Source organism: Microcaecilia unicolor, chromosome 10 (assembly GCF_901765095.1).
Source record: "Microcaecilia unicolor chromosome 10, aMicUni1.1, whole genome shotgun sequence".
In the NCBI taxonomy this organism is placed as follows: Eukaryota; Metazoa; Chordata; class Amphibia; order Gymnophiona; family Siphonopidae; genus Microcaecilia; species Microcaecilia unicolor.
The window spans coordinates 174,419,805-174,441,387 of record NC_044040.1 but is presented as its reverse complement, the minus strand read 5'-3'; the positions used below and the strand labels follow the sequence as shown (position 1 = coordinate 174,441,387).

The following is a 21,583-nucleotide window of genomic DNA, read 5'->3' as shown; positions in this document are numbered from 1 at the left end:
GACCAGGGCCCCATCATTTGGCGGACCTGGCTGCGGGCTGGTTTCTGTTACCGGAAAGGAAGGCCTGAGGTCTCTGAGAAGACCTTGCACTCTGAAAAGAGGCCCCGCGATCTGGACGGTAACGCCATGTATCCCTAAACTTAGGTCTAGGTTCTGCCAGTCGTACAAACTTGGACCTGTCCTCCGAAAGGCGCTAGCCCTTAGAGTCACCGAGGTCCTTCACAGTCTGTTCTAAGTCTGTCCCAAACAAAAGCTTTCCCCTAAAAGGAAGGCTTGCTAAACATGACTTAGAGGCCACGTCTGCAGCCCAATGCCGCAACCACAGCCAGCAACATGCGGTGACCGCTAGGGAAACCTCCTTCGCCGAAGCCCTCAAAAGATCATAAAGAAGATCTGCAAGGAAGGCTAAACAGGACTCCAAGGCCGGCAAAACAGCCACAAGATCTTCCGGAGAGGAGGCTTTCTGTACCCACGATAAGCATGCCCGCGCCACATAGGAGCCACAAACTGAGGCCTGTAGGGAAAGGGCCACTGCTTCAAAGGACAGCTTCAAGCAAGTCTCCAACTTACGATCCTGAGGGTCCTTGAGCACAGTGCCCCCCTCCACAGGGAGAGTGGTTTTCTTAGCGACTGCTGTGATTAAGGAATCCACCGTAGGGACCTTCAGCAAGTCTAAGTCAGGAGCAGGTAGAGCGTAAAGACGCAACATAGCTCTAAGCAACCTTAAGCCCACTGTCTGGCGCAACCCACTGCACTGAAATAAGGATCTTTATGGCCTCATGCACATGAAAGGAACGAGGTGGGCATTTGGTGCCAGACATAATAGAGGGCACCGGACCTGTGCCCCCTGACGATTCAGGGGGAAAATGGTAAAAACCTCAAAAGCCCTAACAATCAGGGAGGGAAGCTCTTCCCTGCGAAAATAGGCAGGCAGCCATTGGATCATCCCCCTCCTCAGAGGGCAGGGTGACCTCATCTGCCAAATCCAAAGATTCTGAGGGAGAGCCCAGAGACAAAACCGTGCCATCTGTGTCACCCGGGGATGTTTTGGCAGGAAAGACTGAGAGGCTGCAGCAACCGAAGTTTGCTGAGGAAGAGACGGGGCTACCTAAAGAGAAGCTCCTGACTTCTTCAAAAGAAAAGGCATTGTGCATTAATAAAACAAAATCTGGGGAAAAAGGAACTGAAAGTGACTCCCCTGCTCCCTATACATTGCTTCCCTCCTTTGGAGCCTGTCACACAGAAGCACGCTGCGCCTCTTGTCTATCAACCGCCATGTGCGGAGCAGGTCGCACCTGAGAGGAAAAAATGGCACCTGCCAACGCGCGCTGCAATAACTGCCCTGAGGAACCCACCGAAACTATCCCCTGCGCTTCCGACTCACCGGACATCTGAGGGGAACCCCCGTTGCGCTGAACACCCGATGCGGGCTGATGGTGGCAGGACTCACACTCCCCTGAAGCTGCTCTCTGGCCTCCACAATGTGAGCAGCGCTTAGCTGCCTCAGAAGGTACTGACATGCTCCACAAACGCCTGCCCCAAAACTGACTTGGCAGAACGTCTAGTTCCTCTATATGATTAAACAAAAACAAAGTCTCTTACCTTTTTTTTTAGTCAGGAGAGAAAGGTAACACCCGATCAGGCCAACAGCCCCGGGTGACGGAGGAAAGGCAGGGGGAAACCGGGAGGGACCTGACACCACCAGGTGTATACCACAAGTTGCAAATAGCCACACAACCCCTGTCTGTGCTAAACTAGGCCCAAAGGACACCAGTAGCCAGATCAAACCAGAGCTGCACAGAGATGTCCCTCCACCTGCTAGATAGAGAAAATACTGAGGTTCAGTTGGCTGCACAGGTCCACTTACAGCAAACCTCGGAGGTTCTCTCTATCTCCACCTGCTGGTAGAGGGACACAACCCACAAGTCTCTGAATTGATCTATGGGATGCCACGGAATTCTGTATTACATATAAACTGTAATATTCTAAGAACATTTTAAGATTTAAACTTCTCATGACATCTATAACAAAGATCTCTGCCAATATAGCACAAGTCCAACTTTGCAAAATTAGGTATTTGGTTGCATCATGTACAGCTGAATTTTTTCATTCCAGTAATAGCATTTATTAAGCTGGGACATTTTCATCAATGCTACCATCCAAAGCAGGAGCTACAAATCACCATGACTGACCACTGCATGTGCTATTGTATCTGAAGTTACCACAACTGTATAATCAGCCTCTTGATTTGTATGCAAAAAAGATCCTTTCATCATCCTATCAGAGTATTGTACAGTAGAGCACTACATTCATTCTATTCTCCACTTACAATCTAGTCACTCTTTCTTTCAGTCAGGGCCTAGTCCATATGGAGGCGAATTATTTATCCTTTCACATACATTTTCAGAAAAGGTTCAGTAGGTTATGTTTATTTGTAGAGGAATGCCACAACTAGCCATCTTTTGTTGGTAATGAACTCAACTCATAAATGATTATTTCCAGGGGCAGCCGATAAACTTTTTGGTTGAAAGGGTCCAACAAACCAGTCTCCTGTCCCACATCCAAGCTCTATAATTATTAGTGCTGTGTTCAGAAAAAATATTGGTTGGATCATGGCCTCAGTGGCCAATCCCATTCCACTGCCTATGGCTATTTTGACAGGTGGCAGAGAACAATGCCTTTTGCATTCACAAACTTAATTTTTATACACAAAGACATATAACTTCAGTTGTACTATGCAAATATGCTGTGAACTTTATGACTTCATAAGAGAAACTGCAAGGGGACCATTTACTATTGGGTAACACCAGTGGCGTAGCCACAGGTGGGCCTGGGTGGGCCGGGGCCCATCCACTTAGGACTCAGGCCCAACCAACAGCAACACATATTTAGTGCTAGCTAGTGGGGATCCCAAGCTCCGCCAGCTGAAGACCTCCCCCTGATGGTGCTGCAAACACTGCCCTCCACTTCAGCAGTCTAAACTTCCTAAGCTGCTGATACTAGCCTCATCGCATTGGGGGGGGGGGGGGGAAACACTTGGTGCCCATCCACTTCTTGACTAGGCCCACCCAAAATCTGCTGTCTGGCTACGCCCCTGGGTAACACATGCTATCAGCTGCAGGGCCCATAACAATAAAATAGGACCTATGGCAGAGAGCATGCACTAACCAGTAGAAAAGGACACCTCTGTCCCATAAATATTTTTAGGGTCTCTTATAAATGTATGCAACATTAACATCAAACACTCTACTTGCACTGTAACCTGGTTTCAACTATATTTGGATTTCAACCTGGTTTTAGGAACTTCAGGGTCCTTTTACTAAGCAGCGGTAAGCACTAACACATGCTTACCATGCAGGGAAATGCGCTACTGCTAGGCGCGCTCAGGCATCCTGCTGTAGTGTTGGCATCTGCACACACTTCCCAGGTGCTAAAAAATACTTTGTATTTTTTTTAGCACTAGGGGCGTGTTTGGGGGCAAAAGGTCGGCATATCCAGCGCTAATTGGTTAGTGCAGCTACATTGTCACTTGCCTACCAATTAGCACAAGGTTAGCACGTGAGCCCTTTCCACCTACTAAATAGGTGTTGGTAAGGACTCACATGCTAATTGGGAAATTAGTGTGTGGCCATTAACTGAAGAAATGAAAACTCAAGCCATTTTACAGCTGCACTAAACGTGCTCTCAGCATGCGGAGAAAGGGAAACCCATGCCGCTTAGTAGTAGGCCCCCTCATTTGGGGTTGCTTTTCTTAACACTTTTTTCTAACTCCAGAATCTGTTCTGATTTTCTTAGGTTTTCTCAATATGTCATCTTGGAGTGACAGAACAATAATCTCTCAGTCATAGGTCAGGGACAGTCTACACCGGTGTTTTTGTATGAAGCCTTGACTGAAATGTTAGAAGTAATGCCTCCATGTGTATATTTCTGCAATATAAGGGCTCATGTGCTAATCACACACTAATCAGTTAGGGCTAGAATCTATAAATGGTGCCTGAAAAATCCGTGCAGAAAAAAAATATGCTTAGGTGTATTCTCTAAAGTACACCTACATTTTATAGAATAGGCTTAAATTTCCGTGAGGTATATAGAATATACCAAGCGCCTCTCCAGATTTGGTCGCATCCATTTAGGCCATGTTTTACTGATAGACGCAGAGCAGGTATATTCTATAATGCGCATAGATTTTAGAAATGCCCATTTCACACCCATAACCATGCCCCCCTTTCAACTGTGTGCACCAAATTATAGAATACGCTTAGCGATTAACTAATTAAGTTATGCACATTGTTATAGAATATGCTTTGATTTCCATGTGGAAATTATGGTGCAATATATAGAATTTGGGGGTTAGTCTGCAGCAATTATTACAAAAACACCCACTCTTTGCCCCCCCCCCAGACACACCCTCTCCACAGTAAAAATAAAAATAAATTTTTAGCGCATGGCATGAGTGCACCAACCCAGAACTTACCACAGAACACCTGAGCACACCCTGCAGTAAGCTCTTTAAACTAAGGTAAGCACAAGCTAGCACACAGGACACCTGTGTGTCTTGTCTGAGTTTTTAGACTGTAAGCTTCAAAACACAGGAGCTGTCTATTATACACATGGTAGGACTACACAAATAAATAATTTATTCTGGTGAATTAAAATTGGAACTGCTATTCATCCCTAGTGTATCCTTTTATTACTTTAAATTCTGGAAATGTCTGGATGGTTCTTAAGACAGAAGATATCACTGAAGAACTGATAGCGTATTCTTTACAAAATTTAACATAAGCTTGGACACAGTGGCATAAACTACTGGGTGTGTCAACTTTCAAAGGTCGGGCAGGCTAGATGCAGCTCCACCATCAGCTCACATTAGAAACCGATATTGCCTGAGAGGATTTACGCAACCTTTTCCTGATTACTAAAAAACTGACACATTCCACAAAGAACACAAGTTTTGGACATTTACACAAAGTATATTGTTCTTAAACAATTAAACCCAAGCATTCTATAGTTTATATGTATTTTTAAAAATTACTGCATAAAGGGTACATTTTGTTCTGTTCCATACAGATAAAGCGGTACATTAGACCAGATCATATTCCACCAGAAGATAAACAATGCTCAGACCTTCAGCTATTTACTGCCAGGCTTCGGTCAAAAGGGCACACAAAAAAAAAAAACAGTGTTCCAAGCTGAAGGAGTTCATTAATTAAACAAAAAAGAGAATGTATGCTGTATGTGAGGAAATAAGCAAATTCAAACTTTACAATCAGCCAAGGATAAAAGCACATCCCTGGAAAACAAAGTCTTGCTCCCCCACGCCCTTATTTCTTTCTACTTACAGTACCTTAGCCCCGCTCCAGCTTCAGCTGCCAAGCCTACTACTATCTCAATGAAACTGTCTACGCAGCCACCTGCACGCAGAGGTGGGCAGCAGCTTGATAGGCAGACATACAGACCAATCACAGCACAGGAAGGGAGAGGTAGGCAGATTTGATTGGCAGTTCCTAGAAATTAACTTTCATTACGTAATTAGCTGTCTTGGTTGCTATGGATGAAAAAAAAAGACACTCGCTAGCAGCCAGCTACACAATTTAAAGTTAATTCTCAACCCGGTCTTATATGGAGCTGGAGGCTATAAAGCACATGGGAGGATTCAATGGAGTCATCCTACCTAAGAATGGAAGCATTAGTTCCCAAATTATAGTCAACAAATGTATTAAGTTAGGTCAATAAATAGTGTTTAGCAATTTTTTTATACCACACATATTTTTTATTTTTATTTCTTAACATTTATTTCCAGACAAAAGCCAGCATTATCAGTATATGGTTCAGCAGAGGTGCTGCTATCCCAGGATACCTTCAACCAGCTACATCCTATGTAAATGCATGCAAAGCAACTAAATAATAAAAAGGAGTAACAGCTCGCTACACTTTGCAAGATGTATCGTTGGAATGTTAACTACACCTCAATAAACTGTCATCTCGCTATATAGTTATTTCCACAAAAGTAATACACCTGCTGATGGGGCACATTCTCCTCTTGCTACAGTGTTGTAAAGGGGCAGTAAGATTGTGCTATACGTGACTGTCTCTGGGAAAAAATGACTGGAGTCTCAGATCTGAAACGTTGAGAATGGCTAATTTTTCCTGACATGGGTCCATAAGCAGTCTGCAAAAGTTACAAGCTTGAACTTTTGTAAGGTTCATTTATTCATATAAAAAAAATGGGGTTTGGACTGTTGCATTACAAATTGTTCTAACAGAGTTCACTAAAACCTCCTTTTTTGCTATTTCTGGTGACTTTAGTCACCTTTTCCCAGAGATGGTCACATAGGGGTCCTTTTTACCAAGCTGTGGGAAAAAAGGCCCTGCTTTAGCGGTGGGAGCCGTATTTCTTGCACGCCAGTGACATTTTTTCCACAGCTGGTAAAAGCCCCCCCAAAAAATGGCCATGCAGTAAGATAACTTTTACCGCATGGCCATGCGGTGGGGACCCCTTACTGCTACCCAATGAGGGTAGCCCAGGGTAATTCAGGGTCACTTGAGTAATCCGGTCTAGGATTTCTTGCACAGATAATGTGTTGTTACGAGGTGCTCTGTCAATCATGAGCAGCCAGATTGGCTTCTTCTCTTCAAGTTGGATTAAATGAGATTCTGATCCATGTTCCTGGGGGATGGATATTCTGCGCAGTTTGATTGTGTCCCGAATCAATACTGCTACCCCTCCACCCTGTCTTCCTGGTCTTGGTTGATGTTGGAGACTGAGGGGAAACATGATAGAGGTATATAAAATAATGAGTGGAGTGGAACAGGTGGATGTGAAGCGTCTGTCCACGTTTTCCAAAAATACTAGGACTAGGGGGCATGCGATTAAACTATAGTGTAGTAAATTTAAAACAAACAGAACATTTTTCTTCACCCAACGCATAATTAAACCCTGGAATTAGTTGTTGGATAACATAGTGAAGGCAGTTAGCTTGGCAGAGTTTAAAAAGGGGTTGGACGGTTTCCTAAAGGACAAGTCCATAGACCGCTACTAAATGGACTTGGGAAAAATCCACAATTTCGGGAATAACTTGTATAAAATATTTGTACATTTGGGTAGCTTGCCAGGTGCCCGTGACCTGGATTGGCCGCTGTCGGGGACAGGATGCTGGGCTCAATGGACCCTTGGTCTTTTCCCAGTATGGCATTACTTATGTACTTATGTCTGGATCTGACTACTTAGCAGAACTTAATATGTTTTTTTTTTTTCCTTTTGAATTCATCCCTCTCTGAACCATTATTACACATTCTTTCTTTTTCACAAACTTTACCCAACTTATACCCTCTTCCATTCCCTACCTCTACCACCTTCCTCCCTTATCCTTTCTTAGTCCACCTCTTTATATATTATATTAAAATGTTTTAACCATTTTATGCTATCTTGTATATTTGTTTTGTTATGTAAGCTGCATTGAGCCTGCTACAGGTGGGAAAGCACGGGTTATAAATGTTACAATACAATACAATACTTATGGATGTTGAAACCTGCTGGGCATAGTTCAGTCAGTGGTAAACCCCCACTTTCATCTAGCCAGGTTTTACTTATTCCTAGGATGTAAGATGCTGTTCATTTATGGCATCATGGATCACTTTGACTAATGAATTGAACAGGAATGTGATTATAAATACTTAGGAGTGGAAGAAGGAGCAACAATCAATCAATCATAAATCACTAAGGGCTCTTTTTACAATGCCACGGTAGTGATTCCTGGCATGGCAAATGGGACAAAGTCTATTCAATTCCTTTGTTTATTTATTATTTATTGCATTTGTACCCCACATTATCCCACCTTTTTGCAGGCTCAATGTGGCTTACAGAGTGTTGTTATGATGCAGTCATTACATGATCTTACATACAGTCGATAATAGGCTGAAGGTAGGTGTTGTGAGAGGTGTTTTTGATGCACCTGAGTAGTTTGAGGAATGATTTATTATGGATGTCTTTAGTAGGCTTTGTTGAAGAGATATGTCTTCAAAGATTTGCGAAAGCTGGTTAGATTGTTCATATTTTTCAGGGCCATGGGTAATGCGTTCCAGATCTGTGTGCTTTTATACGCAAAAGTAGTAGCGTATGACTGTTTGTATTTAATTACTTTACAGCTGGGGAAGTTCAGATTGAGGACTTTGTGGGCCGATCTTTTGGCGTTTCTAGGTGGTAGGTCCACTAGGTTTAACATATAGAGTGGGGCGTCTGCGTGGATGATTTTGTGGACGGTTGTGCAGATCTTGAACTCGATTTGTTCCTTGAGTGGTAGCCAATGTAGTTTCTCTCTTAGAGGTTTCGCCCTTTCGTATTTAGTTTTTCCAACGATGAGTCTGGCTGCGGTGTTCTGGGCTGTTTGGAGTTTTTTAATGGTCTGTTCTTTACAACCTGCGTACAAAGTGTTGCAGTAGTCCAGATGACTTATTACTAATGACTGTACTAAGGTACGGAAGATGTTTATTGGGAAAAAAGGTTTTATTCTCTTGAGTTTCCACATTGAGTAGAAAATTTTTTTCATTGTATTCTTCACATGGGTATCGAGTGTGAGGTATCGATCAATAGTGACTCCAAGAATTTTCAGATTTTCTGAGATAGGGAGTGTGCAGTATGGTGTGGTTATGGTAGGGTAGTTATTTGTGTTGCATTTGCATGTTGCATTTGCCACATGGGAATCAGTACCACAGTTTAGTAAAAGGAGACCAAAGAGAAAAGATCAGTAAAGAATATTACAGGAGACTATAACTGATATTGAAGAATGCATTAACATCATGGAATAAAGCTTTGGAATTGTAGACTGGTCTCCTAAGACCTTGAAAAACTAGATGTATGAACAAGAAAACTCCTCCATGCCTAAGACATAATTTATAAGGATTAGTGTATGTCAAGACTGTACACTGTTTGAGTTGAAGGATGAATGGTTTCAAAATAGATTATACCTATCAAGCTACTACCATAGGCCTCCAGGCTTATGTCCCGCCCTCATGCAAGTTACGTCAGACGAGGGCGGGACACAGGGAGGGAAGGCCCGAAGGGAGGCGATCTGCAGACTGCCACTGCTGCGCTTCTTTCACACGGAGCAAGGTCGAGGTGAGGTGCTATGATTTGAATTCAGGGGGGCCTGGCCCGGTGGTGGACAGAGGGGGGCAAGTGGAGTGGACTGCGGTGCCGGGCCCCGGGGAATTTTGTCCCCCCTGTCCCCCCTCTCTGCGGCCCTGAAATGATGTAGCAAATTTGTAAGAAGTAATTTTATGAATGTTATCACATGGGATATCTCCATTCCATCAGATAAAAAACTGGATACTAGGAAACCATACGTAGTGGTGAAAGAGAAAAACACCGGAATGGAATTGATCATAGAGATGTCAGTCCCAAGTGATTACTCTGTGAATCATATAGAAAAAGAAAAGATCTTCAAGTACCAAGAAATGTGAGATCTTCAAGACCAAGAAATGTGAAAGAAGGATACAGAACTATTTCCCATTGTTTTGGTGCCACATACCTGATCATAGGGAATTTTCAAGCACATCTGGTAAATTGCCTATATGTGTAACATCTTAGACTCCAGAAGGAAGCTCCCTTTGGCACAATGCAAGTACTATGGTGAACATTAGCAGTAAATTTGAGAGACTGAAATGAGATCATGCTCCACCAAGGAGAAGTAGCCTAATGGTTAGTGCAGTGGGCTAAGAACTTGGGGAAGCTGGTTTAATTTTGCCACATGTCCATTTTCCAGTATATTAAAAAAAATCCCCTTTTCCAGGTGTGCTGGGGAAATGGACCAGTGCGTGCCAAAAAACAATTGCCTACACCAGTATAGGTCACTTTTGGGTGCACCTTAATAAAAGGGCCCCTTTGTTGTGACTGTACTAGATGACGACTGCGTGAGGCAGGGAATGGGAAACAGCGACTAACCAAAGTGTCTTAAAGGTTTTTACGTCATCCCGTTTCCTGCTTGAAGTGAAAGGAAAAGATACCCACATTCAAGTTCCTTTTTTTGTTTTAAAGAGACAGTATGCTGCAGTGAGTAAAGAACAATAAAACACGCTTACAATAAACCTACTATTCAATACTTGTTCTCTGTTGTGCCTGTTGTGCAATGCACGTGAAGAAAAGAACTGCTTAGCGATAAGTACCGAAGCTAGAACGAGTTTTTATTTTAAGCCCAACAGGCCACCGTACTGAGGATCTGTTCCCCGCCATACCGAGCGCTGGTTTGGATTTGGTGCATGTTCTGTTCTATAGGGCTAGAGTGATTGTAGGAGACGACCACTAAGATACTGGAGTCGGACTCTCGGCAAGGATGTCGAGCCAAGGTCTGGAGATGGCTTCAATGATTCCAGCTCTGCGGGAGTTGGCGAAGTGAGTTTGAGTTGGGCCTTACAGAAAAACTTAACGGGGGTTGAGAGTTACAGCAACTGGGGCGCCTTGTAGTGGTATAGTCCTGCGGGTGATGATTTTCTGCAGCTCAGCCCCGGCCTATGCTTACTTGTATTTAGCAAAGATTGTTATGTCAGAGGACAAAATCAAGCGCGTAGTTTTGGTAAAAAATAAAAAATACACCCCGGGGGTAGGGGGGGGGGACGGACGACGACACCTTTTTGTTAAGCGACTTTTCTGTGAAAGTAGGCAAGCACTTTCACTGAAAACTGGGTATATGACAATTTCCGCTCATCAACCCAACCAAATATTTTTGTAAGTTAGTGTCCTTGTTGTAAATGGTTTTAGTTTGTTACCAGAGGTTCTTTAACGTTGTAAAAGACAGATTCCATCTAAAAAGAAACAGTTGCATGAACAGTCTGCGTTAATTATGAAGATGTTTTTATATAGCCACATAGAAATTCAATTCAGTTGCAGAGTAAAGGTGTTAGTACAAGTTTCAGGACCTGGTCCATATACAGTGGCAGCCTCAGATCAAATGAAGTGATTATTTTGGGGGTTTATTTATTTAGATTTTGCTCACATCTTGTTCAGTAGTAGCTCAAGGTGGGTTGGCTGTCTTGGCCCTTTCCCCACTTATTTTTTTTTAATTACATTTGTACCCTGCGCTTTCCCACTCATGGCAGGCTCAATGCGGCTTACATGGGGCAATGGAGGGTTAAGTGACTTGCCCAGAGTCACAAAGAGCTGCCTGTGCCTGAAGTGGGAATTGAACTCAGTTCCTCAGTTCCCCAGGACCAAAGTCCACCACCCTAACCACTAGGCCACTTGCGTCAAGTCTCACTACAGCTCTTAGCCCAGACCTAAGCTAAGACAAATGGGCTAACCCAGTGGTTTCCAAACCTGGCCCTAGAGAGATCTGCATGTAGTGGAGGCAGTGCATGCAAATCTCTTATGAGTATTTATGATGGATATCCTGAAAACCTGACCGGCTGGGGTGCCTTCAGGACCAGGTTTGGGAAATGTAGCAAAATAAAAAATAAAATAAATAACCCCACTGAGCTAACCTATCTTTCAACAAATCGCCCCCCCCCCCCACTAGCTCATGACCATGCAGATCTAGGCAGCCAGCCTACCCCATTTTTCTATCACTGTGCTCTACCCCATTTTTCTATCACTGTGCTCCGCTGCTGCCCTTATTGCCAGAACAAAACTTGGTTTTGGATAATCGTGGGATATAAGAAAGCATAAATAAACAGTTAATGTCTTCTGCCACTGTGTGCTGTCTGAATGCTTATGTTGTCAAGGTCTTTCAAAAACAATGTCTAAGTTTGATATTGTTTGACTCAAACTTGCTGGGAGCTGTGAAGTAAGTGCAAGAAGTTGTGAGGCGTTCTGTGGATCATAGCTGCAAGCTAACAATGACATTTGGGATGCTGACGCACAGGTTTGGGCATCAGTCCTGTGTACCATTGGTGTTTTCTATTGTTTTCTTTATTGGAAAAATACTTATTCCAGTAAAGAAAGTATCCTTTGTAGCTTATGTTTTGCCCCCCCCTTTTTAACTTATCAAATAGAGAATTATTATTTTGTTTTTGTTTTGTTGCATTTTAACACTTTATTGCAACAAAAAAGGAAATAAGTTACAAAATAAGGGCCACAAGGGCCACTGAAGATGACACAAACAAAAAACTTCCCCAACAAAGTAGAAAATTATTGTAACAAATTGCCTTTATTCACAGAAACCTTTGCTAAATGAAGTCTTATGGGGCCTGTTACAAACTGCCTAGCACCCGCCTGGGGTTAACCCTGCAGCCACCTGGAGGGTCTGTCCTCAGCACTGTTTAGTCCCGCCTGCACATGACATGTCTCCCACTGACTGGGTCCGACTTGCCTCTGGGCTAGTCTTCAACTTTCAGGTTATTCCCCGGTGATTTCTAGGACAGTGGAACCACACTCCAGGGGTCCCACAAACCCAAAAGCAAAATCCAGGATTTTATTCAGTCCAGTATAGTAGGTTCAATAAACTAAAAAAGGTTTATTGTCACAGAACTCGAACAGTGAACAGAAAAAGGTGAAATCAGCAGACAATAGTAGGTAACTGAATATGGATCAATTATAAAACTATCTAAACATTTGTTTACTACCTGGGGAGTTCAGGAACTGTAGCTGCTTACAGTTTATAAAATATAACTGCTCATAGGGCCTCATTGCCGAAGGGTTACAAGGTAAAGTTTGCCTTTTTGCGGATGACACCAAGATTTGCAACAGAGTGGACACCCCGGAGGGAGTGGAAAACATGAAAAAAGATCTGAAGAAGCTGGAAAAATGGTTTGGCAATTAAAATTCAATGCGAAGAAATGCAAAGTGATGCACTTAGGGAGTAGAAATCCAAGGGAGGCGTATGTGTTAAGTGGGGAGAGCCTGATAGACACGGACGAGGAGAGGGATCTTGGGGTGATAGTATCTGAGGACCTGAAGGCGATGAAACAGTGCGACAAGGCGGTGGCCGTAGCGAGAAGGTTGCTAGGCTGTATAGAGAGAGGTGTGACCAGCAGAAGAAAGGAGGTTTTAATGCCCCTGTATAAGACGTTGGTGAGGCCCCACCTGGAGTATTGTGTTCAGTTTTGGAGGCCGTACCTTGCGAAGGATGTTAAAAAAATGGAAGCGGTGCAAAGAAAAGCTACGAGGATGGTATGGGAGTTGCGTTCCAAGACGTATGAAGAGAGACTTGCTGACCTGAACATGTATACTCTGGAGGAAAGGAGGAACAGGGGTGATATGATACAGACGTTCAAATATTTGAAAGGTATTAATCCGCAAACGAATCTTTTCCGGAGATGGGAAGGCGGTAGAACGAGAGGACATGAAATGAGATTGAAGGGGGCAGACTCAGGAAAGATGTCAGGAAGTATTTTTTCACAGAGAGGGTGGTGAACGCTTGGAATGCCCTCCCGCGGGAGGTGGTGGAGATGAAAACGGTAACGGAATTCAAACATGCGTGGGACAGGCATAAAGGAATCCTGTGCAGAAGGAATGGATCCACAGAAGCTTAGCTGAAATTGGGTGGCGGGGGGAAGAGGGGTTGGTGGTTGAGAGGCTAGGATGGGGGAGGGCAGACTTATACGGGGTCTGTGCCGGAGCCAGTGATGGGAGGCGGGACTGATGGTTGGGAGGTGGGAAATACTGCTGGACAGACTTATACGGTCTGAGCCCTGAAAAAGACAGGTACAAATCAAGGTAAGGTATACACATATGAGTTTATCGTGGGCAGACTAGATGGACCGTGCAGGTCTTTTTCTGTCGTCATCTACTATGTTACTCATTAAAGAGATCTTTCTCCCTCCACTCCCTGGCTGTGATGGGGGAAAATCCAGTACTTTCAGGCTAAAATGGAAATCCAGGGCCAATCAGAGCCCAGGGCATTAATTTTGAACATAGCTATACAATGGCACTGCAGATTGCCTTTCCATAAGCTGAAACTGGAAGAAAGTCTTTTTCAGCAACAGCTTTAAAACTCAAAATAAGTGCCATCTGCTGGCCAATTAGGAGAAATACACTTCATAAAGTAATGCAATTTTCAGGCTTGGAAATCCACTGTTTTGCACAGGGCCCTATTAATAAAGTGCAGTAAAGTTTTGCACTGTTAAATGCAAACATTTATGTGTGGTAAGTTCAAAGCTTGTGTGCTATTTGTTAGGGCATTCCCAACATATTCCTATACGGCTACTGCAAAGAAAAATACTTTACCACACAGTAAGTGTATTGAGGAGTAGCACATTGAGAATTATCACAGATGAACTTACAGCCTTTCTGTAGGAGGTGGTAAATGTATTTGCGTTAACTGCAAATAAAAGTACACTAAAGTACCATATGCCACCTGCAAATCACAGTCCATTCCCAACCCATAATACGCCTATTTCCTGCCCCAGAACATATTATACAATTAGTGTGTGAATTAGTGCATTCTGTTATACCAGCTCAGCTGCGCTTGTATGCTAACAGTGCATTCTAAATATGTTTGAATATCTTTGTTATTATCTTCCAAAATCATAACTGCACAAAGGGATTAAAGCAGTATAGAAACAGTGCAGTAAGATGGTGGTTGGGAGGCGGGGATAGTGCTGGGCAGACTTATACGGTCTGTGCCCTGAAGAGTACAGGTACAAATCAAAGTAGGGTATACACAAAAAGTAGCACATATGAGTTATCTTGTTGGGCAGACTGGATGGACCGTGCAGGTCTTTTTCTGCCGTCATCTACTATGTTACTATGTTACTATCACACAATAACAAAAATACAGTACATATTAATACGCACTTTAGTAAAAGAGCACCTAAGTCTTTTTTTTGTTTGTTTGTTTAACTAATTGGGTTTTCTAATTCTAATAACAATGTTTATGTTTCTTACAAAAAATACAGTGCAAATTCAGAAGATTATAATACTGTTGTTCAGAAGCCAAGACAAATTCTATGCCAGTTCATAGATAGAATACTTACAGATGTAGATGTTGGTAAGTAGAATATATATATATATATATATATTTTTTTTTTTTTTAAATAACACCGCATTTAAATGCAACATGCCATGAAGGTAACAATTGGTTAGGTAGTTCTGTTGACTGGAATTGTTTTAAGAACACTAAGTTGTGTACCTTCAATGCTGAACATGTTGAAACTTGCATTCCATTCTTCCAGTTTGTCTTCGGGCTTCTTCTCTATGCCTCCCCCCCCCCCCCCAAGGAATTTGTATTCGAACCTGAGATTCACACGCAACTGAATTGATTAATGGGCAATATCAAGCACCACCTAGGCATTTAATTGGAGCTGTGCGCGGATCTCTTCTGCACATTATTGTATGGTATGGCACCTAACTTTTCCTGCACATAACCTAAAAGAGGACGTGGCTGTGGGAGGGGCATGGGCATTCCCAAAAGTTAGGCACCATGTTATAGAATAATGCCTAGCCATTCCTAACTTTGGATGCCAGACTTGCATCTGATAGAACTAGGCATAAGTCTGGCACCCAAAGTTAGGCACAGCTGCGCTAGGCTAGTATTCTGTAAAGGTCAGGCACCTTTTTATAGAATACAGACTTTGAGCTGAGAATCCAGCTCTCAGTGTATACTGATTTTCAGTTTGGCTGTTTAAAAAAAAATATTTTTATTGATGACAAATTCAGCAAGCAAGAAAGCAATTAAGTGTATTCAACCAAAAGCAGTGAAAACCATACATAATTTTTTTTGTTGTTCAGTCATCCCAGATTTCCATGTTCTCCCCAACCTCCTGTACCCAACCCCTACCCAAACCCAAGAAAAATACTGTCCCATATTCCATAGGATCTGACATGTGAACGCCATGACCAACCCCAGGTAACCCATAAAAACAAAATATTGAACCTCTTATCCTGATCAAACTAAAACAAACTTATACAAGAAACACAAGTAAAATCTAATATAAAAGTCCTAATGTGCTCTGGCAAAATACACCAAACAAAGAACAAATGGTCCAAACCGACAAAAACTACTTGCAGATCCAAAACCCGCAGAAGCAGCTACCTAAGTTCCCACACCAGCTGGGAGAGTTTGAATAAAAGTTTTTGCTGCCTGTCATACAGAATCCGGTCATGCTGGGTAAAGCAAGGTTCACAAAATCTTCCGAACATAAAGTTCAGTACGTAGGGGAGCAAAAGCTTTTTGCTGGGTGTGCACTTTAGCAGTATAGTCCTGGTAACATAAGACTTTCCAATTATTATAATCCAATTATTGGCCACAATGAAGGCATGCGGGATAGCTCGCTTGCACGCAAGATGCAAAACACGAAACACAACCACCCTAGGACGTGCATGACCACCTGTCAGAGCCTAGTCAACGGGGCCCATTCAAGTTTAAAAGGATCCTTAAGAGATGCTAAGTGCAAAGATTGGGTATCCAAGTCTCTAGGGTTTTCACCAAATCTTCATAATTCAAGGACTTTTGGAAAGGCCCACCAGGTGCAGGTTATTGTACTGGGCTGTGCCCTCCATATCATCCATCTTTTGTTCCATCTGCTGGATACTGAGGTGAAGCTGAGCCATATCATGTGATGCACTTTGAGCCCCAGCTTCCAGTGCTTCCACGTGATTTGCTGTGCATCAAACTCCAAATCCATATTATCTAAACGTTCATGAGCAGCCTCAATTCTGTCATGTAGTTGCTGTAGTTTGGCATCCAGCGCAGCTTCCACTACATGCCACACTTCTGACACAATCTTCTTAGACCATTCAGAACATACCGAAGGGCTTGTCAGAGCCAATCTAGCCACCATCTTAACTTCAGCTACTTGTGATTTCATCTTGATGCCATTGCAAAAGAAAATCCTCAAAATCTTCACTCCGAGCCAAGAAGCATAGCAAAAGAGAAGGGATCTTTATTACTCGTTTCTTCAAAAGAAAAGTATAATTTTCATAGTAGTTGACAGCAGATAAAGCCTTGTACAATTCATCCAGTTTGCCTGTGGCCAGACCTGACTATTGCTGGAACCCGGATATTCCCTGCCTGCCTGTCTTGCTTTCGCCTAGGTGCCTGGGGGCACTTCTGTATCCTGATTCCTGTTGTTCCTGCTTGGTAGTTCCATTTCCGGTTTTCCTGTAAGCCTTGCCGGCTGGCCGAACCTGAGGACTCAACCCTCGGGGAACGGTGGCTAAGCGTAGGTGAAGCCTAGGTCCAGTGTGTTCCTGTCCAGCGGGTTCCAGTCCAGTGGGCTGCACTCCACTGTATACCAGTCCAGTGGGTTCCAGTCCAGTGCGCACCCATCCGGTGCGTTCCAGTCCTGTATATTCCAGTGCAGAACTCCAGTCCAGGGTTCCAGTCCAGCCTTGCCTCGTCTCTGCTGTGAAGGTGACCTTGCCTGCCACTGCCGCTCCACGGTAGTGGTCCAAGGGCTCACAAACCCAGTGCTTCCAGGGAAGAAGCCTGACAATTCCAAAGTACTGGACACGTGTCATAGTTTGCTGATTGGAGATGGACCCTACACTGGCCTTATTTCGGCTAGCAAGCCTTCATCAGGGGTAAGGTAAACAAAACAAAAAAAATCCAATATATATGACATATAAATGGATGCAAATAAAATATAATGTAACATGTAAAAGATAAAAATAATATAAAGAATGTGCCTATATATAATGAGGTATGAAAGTTAAAATTTAATAACGTAAAACAGAGAACACACATATTATACGGAGAGACAAAAGAAATTAAGCACCTCCAGCCAATATTTTGAATTTGTACACCTCATTATATATAGGTACATTATTTATATTATTTTTATCTTTTATATGTTACTTTATATTTGATTAATATAAAACCCTGGGGATAGTTTATAAAACTATTTTATGTTATACACAATTGCTAGGTGAAAATTACTTTCCAATAAAATATCTCTCACTGAAGGTTGCAGAACCCCATACCTTAAAAAATGTTGCACTTAGGGAAAGCAATTTTAACCTAGACAATTTTTGGGTCAGTTAGGCTGGAAATGCTACTTTACGTATCGAAGCATTGTGTGTTTTCTGAATAGATTAACAGATACCTATGACAGTATTTACACAGCATGCTAATAGTAATTTTCTGGACAGTCTGCAAGCTTGTGTCTTTGTAGGGATTTTCAGAAAGTATTGTTTTTTCCAGTTGCTTTGGAACTATCTAAGAAAAGTGAATCCCAGCCAAGTTCTGTGATGCTGCTTGATTTCATTCAGCACATCATGAAATCGTCCCCTATGATGTTTGTAAATGGCAACGGAACATACCAACAAACTGAAGCTGAAAATAGTTGCATTGGTAAGTTAATTCAAACAATATTTGTGTTTGATTTTCAATACATCTATATGATCACACAAGACTTCAAGTTGCTCTGTGACCACACACTGTGGCTTTATTAGCCTGTAGGTCCTGAATTATTCAATAAGACTGGTCCCTTTTCTCATGTTTTTGGCAAATAGAAGCCTGCTGCAGCACTGTGTGATGATAGAATTGGATACTTGGACTGCTAAAAGTTATAAAATGATCTTGGTGCTGTAATAAATTACCATAACCATTAATGACCCACATGTTCTTCCAACAAACACAAAAAAGGAGGAAAAACCCCTATGTAAGTCAACCCACAAAGAAAATAAAAGGAGTAGGGGTGGACCCTTGGTCTTCCCAACACAAAAATGGTATCTGAGAATAAGAAAAAACTTTTTATTATATAAAAGCTGAGAGGCTAAAAATAAAACAGTACAACACTCTGAGGCTTGTTATGATGAAAGGACTCGACACTGGTCCGTGTTTAAGCAGAATCACCTGCATCAGGAGTCAAAAACTTATAAAACTATAAGTAGCTATGATAACTATATAAAGCTATAAGTATATATACATATAATTAAAAAAGAATGGTGAACCAACACAAAAATGAATAACACCAGATACTGAAACAAACTAAAAATGTGCAACAATAATAAAACATAATATATCCCCTTCCTCTATTAATTTATCTGGATAACCCCCTATTTTGGAGTTCACAGGCCATAAAAACTGCCTGCCTATCAAACTCTTCATAGTCTGTACGTAATTTACAAAAATTGACAATATGATAAGTTCCTTTTGAGATTCTTGTGATGGAAACTTATATAATGAAGATAAACATTTCTATCCGTACATTTTTTTTTTTATAAATAGTGGTGGTAAAACAATAAGTATTTTTCTTATTGAGGATGTCCAAATAACTGATCTTATATCTGTCATATTGCATTTTAAATGACAAATTGCTATCTCTTGGGCCCTGTTTACTAAGCCATGCTAGATGTGTGTTAGAATTTTTAGCATTTTTAGCATAACTCACTTGTTAAATACAATAAAATCTGGACTTCTTTACTAGATCAACTACATAATAACCTCTCTTAGAGTTGAATTTATGTATGATCATGACTTGTTATAGCAATAATTCTTGTATAATCTTAGTCTGAACATGTATGCTGATGCTTTGTTATTGTTAATCTGTTATACTGGTTATTTACTTTTATTTTAGCCATTTGTTATTGACTACAAAACACAATGAAAATATTGGAACAAAAAAAAAAAGAATTTTTAGTATTCACTAACCGTGTAGATGCCCATAATATTCGTGTGGGCATCTACACGGTTAGCGAGCACTAAAAACATTAGCACACCTTAGTAAACGGGGCCCCTTGTGTTTGAGCCATGAATGAAATTCATTTAAGCGTTCAGGATTTCTTTTCCAAAGGAGAAAAATATAACCTATAGATCGTTTATTATATTACATCAAAATTTCTATATCGCCATTACCTGGGATGCGCTGGGCGTGGCTACACATATTATAAGGGAGTTTCTCCCTTATATGGTGTGTAGCCCTGCCCAGCGCATCCCAGGATGCACTGAGCAGGGCTGGGTGCTGCCATTTTGCGGTGTCGAAGGAAGAGGAGGCAGGCAGGCAGGCAGGCAGGTTACCTCCTTCCTCCAACCCAAGGTAGAGGGGTAGGGAGGTGGCAGATTGACACTGGGGACCCTAGCCAATGCTGGGGGGGGGGGGGTTGGGAGGGCTGGAGACCCACCGGATCTCCAGCCCTCCCTGAACCAGGGGGGGGGAATCGTTGGGGGGGACCAACGGTCCAGCGGACCTCCAGCCCCCCTGTTGCTGGGTTGGGGGGGGGGGGGTTGGTCGGCGCCCACAGGACCACCAGGGACCATTTGCTGGGGGTTTGGGGGGCTGGAGACCGACCGGATCTCCAGCCCTTCCTGAACCTGGAAGGGGGATTGTTGGGGGGGGGGGACCAGTGGTCCAGCGGATCCCCCAGCCCCCCTGTCGCTGGCAGGTTTGCTTGTTAGGGGGAATGGGGGCCTGCCAGCATGCAAATGCATGCTGGACAGGGCTCACCATTCCTCCCCAATGATCTGCAAACCCTAATGCCAGCTCGGAGCTGGTGTAGGGTTTGCCGCGGCCAGCGACCCAGTCTTTGGCGCGCTGGCCGCTGATCGTTGGGGAGGAATACCTAATGCCCTGTTTACCATGCATTTGCATACTACTTGCGTTCAGAGCCCTCTGACGTGTTGTTTCACGTGCTCGGGGGCTCTGATCATGAGGCGGTAGCAAACGCCGGCGCTAGTATGGCGCTAACAGCCTCTAGCGCCGGTGTTTGCTTCTGATCAACCCCTGTCTGTCATTGAGTTGTCTGTTGATCTCATTAATATAGTCCATTCTATTCAAAAGGACTGTATCTCCACCCTTATCTGCAGGTTTTACCACAATGTTATGCTTTTCAGAGATATCAAATTGCTGCATGTTTCTGTTATAGAATAGTTGTTGCTTCCTTCGTTCCAAAAGTTGAATATCTTTTTGAACACATTGAGTAAATACACAAATCTGTTGGCTCTGTTGGACCAAGAGGGAGCCATTTAGAGGGATTCTTTACAATTGACATATCCGAATCTGTCATATCTTTTGAAAAAAGAGTGAATAATCTGTAATTTACGTGTGAAGCAAAAAAGGTCAATTCTCATTTGAAAGACATTATATCTAGTTGATGGAATGTAAGTTAAGCTTTTTGTAATACATTAATCTCAACAGCAGTGAATGTCACATCTGAAAGATTAAAGATAGGAATGTCTTATATCCAACTATCCTTGCGCTGCAATGTCTTCTCTCGTCCTCATTTTGGATACCTTTCTCTGTTTTTGAGACCCTCCAGATAAATTCATCTACCAATACGGCTGAAAAAGTAATATATACACTTTATCCCTCATTGGGATTCTTTTAAACTGGTCGGTCTAGTCAATTATTTACTCATCATTTGTATGCACTTTTATAAACTTTTTTTTTCATATATATGATGGTACAATTTTGATAAGCATTACTGTTCTAAATTGGAAAGATCTGTCTTTGAAAGTGAAACAGTGATAGTTTAACAATTTAAACATAAACAATTGATAACAATGAATATTAGTTGAGAGAAACATTTGTCTGCCCACATTGCCATATTACTGTGTCTTGTGACACTTACATCTAAGTTATATTATGTTTTTTTTATTACAGTTGGTTTTAGTATTTGAGAGAGATTTTCTGTTGATGTCCAAACTGATATATTATTACATATGATGCAGTGTCATTGTGCCCAGTGATATTTATATTAAGGGCAAAATTTTAT

At 42.4% G+C, this 21,583-nt stretch overlaps 2 protein-coding genes across 2 annotated transcripts in view; one reads left to right on the top strand and one right to left on the bottom strand.

The window, feature by feature from the left end:
* PLS1 (plastin 1) overlaps positions 1–5,405 on the bottom strand; it is an 88,951-nt gene extending 83,546 nt beyond the window's left edge. The window contains exon 1 of the mRNA XM_030216439.1: positions 5,345–5,405. The gene's annotated coding sequence lies outside the window, so the exon portion shown is untranslated. The remainder of the gene's footprint in view (positions 1–5,344) is intronic.
* A 4,846-nt stretch (positions 5,406–10,251) lies between these two features.
* The window catches only part of ATR (ATR serine/threonine kinase), a 174,492-nt gene continuing 163,160 nt past the window's right edge, over positions 10,252–21,583 (top strand). The window contains exons 1-3 of the mRNA XM_030216335.1: positions 10,252–10,387; positions 14,827–14,918; positions 18,072–18,221. Coding sequence (XP_030072195.1) covers positions 10,329–10,387; positions 14,827–14,918; positions 18,072–18,221 — 301 coding nt within the window. The 5' untranslated portion in view covers positions 10,252–10,328. The remainder of the gene's footprint in view (positions 10,388–14,826; positions 14,919–18,071; positions 18,222–21,583) is intronic.